The following is a 5,000-nucleotide window of genomic DNA, read 5'->3' as shown; positions in this document are numbered from 1 at the left end:
GGAGTCGGGCACTGCAGAGGCAGCAGCAGCAGCAGAGGCAGCAGCAGCAGCAGCGAGTGTTGTGGAGGTCCCAGCCCGTGCGGCGTCGATGAGGAGCCGCGCGCTTGGCTCGCCAGGGGAATGCGGTGCGGCTCAACGTGGACTGCTCCATCTGCATGGGATCGAGTGTTGCTACCTCGCACGCGGGAGGTTTTTTTTTTAATCCTTTATATTGCTTGCTTGCTTGCGCGCTTGCGACCGTGCAAATCTTTCGGTCGTTTTTTAACCCACTTCCCGTGATCCAATCGAGCTGACATTTTGCACACAGACTCGTTGTGCGTGACAATGCATTTTCGTGAATTTTTTTTCCAAAATTTTACACTTTTTAGGAATTTTTTTGATTTAATTACCAATTGCTTAATGGTGGCAGGCAATCATCTGACCCATAGCTGGCAGCCATCTCAAGCCAGAGGACGAGAGGACTCTAGCCGCCACGCAATATAAAGGATTTATAATTAAAAACTTTGTTTTTACGGGTTAATTTTTTCCCCTCCCGGGTGCTCCGTGTGCCTCCCACACGTATAACCACTCATTGCCTGGCCAATAACACTTTGATATAACGAGGACCGCAGACCTTGGGCGGTTGGTGTAGTAGCGCCGGATGTTGCTGCTGCTGCTGCCTCCCCCCGCTCGCCTGTAGACCCCCGCCCCCTCTGAGCGAGAGTGAGTGGACACTGCGTGGCAGCGCGCGTACCACCTGGTCACGTTTGAGGTCACGCAGAGGTCGAGTGACCCCTCACTGGAGTATTCACCCGTCCCGGTTTTTCGCAGGAGCATCTTCTTGTGGCGGTAGCAGCTGTACTGCGAAGCCTGCAGGCCCTCTATGGGACGCTCAAAGTGTCGAGTTTTAGTCGGTTGTGCAATACTGCGACTAAAATAATGATGATGGTTCAACAAATTATGTGATTCTGCTGCTGCATTAGCAGTGGTGCACAGGCATAGCCAATAACAGATAAACACCGACAAATCGTCAATACTAACACTGTGTGTGTAGCCTTAAAAGGAAAACATATAATAGACGACGTTTCAGGCAATGGTCCTTCTTCACAGTACATGAATAAAACCATAATAGTGGTGCCATAAAACTACTGTATATTTTACAACACACAAATATGTCCATTGGATATCGCACACAACGAAGGATCATTGCTCGAAACGGCGGTCAATTAGATTTTCTCTCTGCTACCTCGCGTGATGTATCCCGGTTTTTTTTACAGCTCAGAGGTGGCAGCACCCCCTCTTGTCGTGAGTGGCGACGCTCCCCACCCACCACGCTCTGCGTTGCAGGCAATTCGATCATCCACCGACCCACCTCACCCACCCCACCCCACCCACCCAACCCACCCCCATCCACCCCACCCCACCTTCCTCCTCCCTGCCCTAATACAGCAGACGCAGCGAAATCTAATAGAGACACGGCCCTGTGTCCTTTGAGAATGACGGAGTCTCACCCTTACAGAAGCATAGCTGCTCCATGGCCTTACAGCATCATGGCCTGTCGTCCTACTCACCCACTCGCTCGCCACTCCCTCACCCACGCACTCACCCCACTCACTCATACACTCACCCACTCATCCACTCACTCATGCTACAGAATATGGCCTCGCATCCCAAGCCTCACTCACTCAACTCACACTCATTCACTCACTCATCCACTCACACTCATTCACTCAAGCTTAGAGAACCATAGACGCATATCCTTAGCCTCACTCACTCGCCCACTCACTCATCTATTCACTCGCTCACTCGTGCTTATAGGCTCGTATAGCTTCACATCCTTACAGAATCATAGTCGGAGAGAATCATCAGCTCGCATCCATTGCCCCGTTCACTCGCTCACTAAAATACTCACCGTGTTTCAGATCACTCAATCATTCACAAACCCACCCCTCCTCCCGGCCCCTAATTCAGCAGACGTGGCGACATTTTAATAGCGACACAGCCGTGTCCCGAGCATCACTCACCTATTAGTCACCCACTCACTCATTCTTACACAATCATAGCCTCACAATCTTACACAATCACAGATTCTCGCTATTAGCATCACTCACCCACTCACTCACCCACTCACCCATCAACTCACTCACCCACTTACCCATTAACTCACTCATCCACTCACTGATTCTTATAGAATCATAGCCTCACATTCATACAGAATCACTGATTCTCATTCTTAGTATCACTCACCCATCCACTCACTCATCCGCTCACCCATCAACTCACTCACCCACTTACACATTAACTCACTCATCCACTCACTGATTCTTATAGAATCATAGCCTTACATTCTTACAGAATCACAGATTCTAATTCTTAACATCACTTACTCACCCCACTCACCTCACCCACTTCACTCACCCACTCACTCACTTATCCACTTATTCATCCAATCACTCATTCGCTCACTCACCAAATCACTCACTGATCCTATCACTCATCCACTAATCCTTACAGAATCATAGCTTCATTGCCTTACAGAATCAAAAATCCATTGCCTCACAGAATGACAAGATTAAATATTGTTGATGATTAATACTGGTCTCGAACTGCCTAAGAGATTGTAAAAAAATGTGTTTTAGATTTTGTGTATTCCTTTAATATACACGTCTTTATCTCAATAATTACCATAAATAAAACATGAACAATGAACGGCCCCTTTGTCAATCCACTGCCAGATGAAGGCCTCTGCATCTCGTGTCGGCTAATGGGGATTGTTTGACCATACTTCACCTCGCTGGTCAGTGCGGGTTAGTGAAGGCTGGGGAGGAGGTCACACGATCCGGTTCAGACATCAGTCACGTCTCATGTAAGCCGTGACCAGGAGTCAAACTTAGCTCGCCGGGTTCCAAGCATCGTGCGCTAACCACTGCACCACCGCTCCCCAGAATCTTGTAATCGTTATTGCAAGGAACTATTAAGAACTAATACAAAAAAATTAAAAAGGTCTTCCAGTTGTCAGAAGATGAGTTAAAATCCTTACTAAGGCCACCTCTGCAGCAACATCGTCATCAGCTGCTGCACAAGCTAATCAACAGACAGAAGTTTAAAATAAATAATTAATCTCCGCTTTGGGGACCTCATTTGCCAGTAAAAATATGATAATTGGTTCTTTACCCTTCTATCTGGCAACAAAACTGACACCTTTTTGCAAGGAGTCATGTTTGCATAGACCGCAATACCTGCAGTCATAAATACAAACAAAAGACATAACTCTGATAATGTGCACTGTCCTTGAAGTTGATTGGTCCACACCCGAGACAGCTTTCCTTCGAGCCTAGTCTCATATGGGTTGGACCAGATGACGCCAAAAGGCGCACAACTCAAGGACAATGCACCATCAGAGTATGAGAGCTCGGGGCAAGCATCTACACTATGGGGACCTCATTTGCCAGTAAAAATATGATAATTGGTTCTTTACCCTTCTATCTGGCAACAAAACTGACACCTTTTTGCAAGGAGTCATGTTTGCATAGACCGCAATACCTGCAGTCATAAATACAAACAAAAGACATAACTCTGATAATGTGCACTGTCCTTGAAGTTGATTGGTCCACACCCGAGACAGCTTTCCTTCGAGCCTAGTCTCATATGGGTTGGACCAGATGATGCCAAAAGGCGCACAACTCAAGGACAATGCACCATCAGAGTATGAGAGCTCGGGGCAAGCATCTACACTATGGGGACCTCATTTGCCAGTAAAAATATGATAATTGGTTCTTTACCCTTCTATCTGGCAACAAAACTGACACCTTTTTGCAAGGAGTCATGTTGCATAGACCGCAATACCTGCAGTCATAAATACAAACAAAAGACATAACTCTGATAATGTGCACTGTCCTTGAAGTTGATTGGTCCAAAAAGGTGTCAGTTTTGTTGCCAGATAGAAGGGTAAAGAACCAATTATCATATTTTTACTGGCAATGAGGTCCCCATAGTGTAGATGCTTGCCCCGAGCTCTCATACTCTGATGGTGCATTGTCCTTGAGTTGTGCGCCTTTTGGCGTCATCTGGTCCAACCCATATGAGACTAGGCTCGAAGGAAAGCTGTCTCGGGTGTGGACCAATCAACTTCAAGGACAGTGCACATTATCAGAGTTATGTCTTTTGTTTGTATTTATGACTGCAGGTATTGCGGTCTATGCAAACATGACCTTGCAAAAAGGTGTCAGTTTTGTTGCCAGATAGAAGGGTAAAGAACCAAATATCATATTTTTACTGGCAAATGAGGTCCCCATAGTGTAGATGCTTGCCCCGAGCTCTCATACTCTGATGGTGCATTGTCCTTGAGTTGTGCGCCTTTTGGCGTCATCTGGTCCAACCCATATGAGACTAGGCTCGAAGGAAAGCTGTCTCGGGTGTGGACCAATCAACTTCAAGGACAGTGCACATTATCAGAGTTATGTCTTTTGTTTGTATTTATGACTGCAGGTATTGCGGTCTATGCAAACATGACTCCTTGCAAAAAGGTGTCAGTTTTGGTTGCCAGATAGAAGGGTAAAGAACCAATTATCATATTTTTACTGGCAAATGAGGTCCCCATAGTGTAGATGCTTGCCCCGAGCTCTCATACTCTGATGGTGCATTGTCCTTGAGTTGTGCGCCTTTTGGCGTCATCTGGTCCAACCCATATGAGACTAGGCTCGAAGGAAAGCTGTCTCGGGTGTGGAACCAATCAACTTCAAGGACAGTGCACATTATCAGAGTTATGTCTTTTGTTTGTCTTATGACTGCAGGTATTGCGGTCTATGCAAACATGACTCCTTGCAAAAAGGTGTCAGTTTTGTTGTCAGATAGAAGGGTAAAGAACCAATTATCATATTTTTACTGGCAAATGAGGTCCCCATAGTGTAGATGCTTGCCCCGAGCTCTCATACTCTGATGGTGCATTGTCCTTGAGTTGTGCGCCTTTTGGCGTCATCTGGTCCAACCATATGAGAATAGGCTCGAAGGAAAGCTGTCTC

At 46.5% G+C, this 5,000-nt stretch overlaps 1 protein-coding gene across 1 annotated transcript in view; it reads right to left on the bottom strand.

Moving 5' to 3' along the window:
• Positions 1 to 2,777: 2,777 nt before the first annotated feature.
• Positions 2,778 to 5,000, bottom strand: part of LOC133358266 (protein canopy homolog 2-like) — a 5,714-nt gene continuing 3,491 nt past the window's right edge. The window contains exon 4 of the mRNA XM_061576504.1: positions 2,778 to 2,797. Coding sequence (XP_061432488.1) covers positions 2,778 to 2,797 — 20 coding nt within the window. The remainder of the gene's footprint in view (positions 2,798 to 5,000) is intronic.

The sequence above is a fragment of the Lethenteron reissneri genome, chromosome 61 (genome assembly GCF_015708825.2).
Source record: "Lethenteron reissneri isolate LAM-NWPU_2019-01 chromosome 61, ASM1570882v1, whole genome shotgun sequence".
NCBI lineage: Eukaryota > Metazoa > Chordata > Hyperoartia > Petromyzontiformes > Petromyzontidae > Lethenteron > Lethenteron reissneri.
The sequence above is the reverse complement of the archived record's forward strand: the minus strand, read 5'-3'. Positions and strand labels throughout refer to the sequence as shown.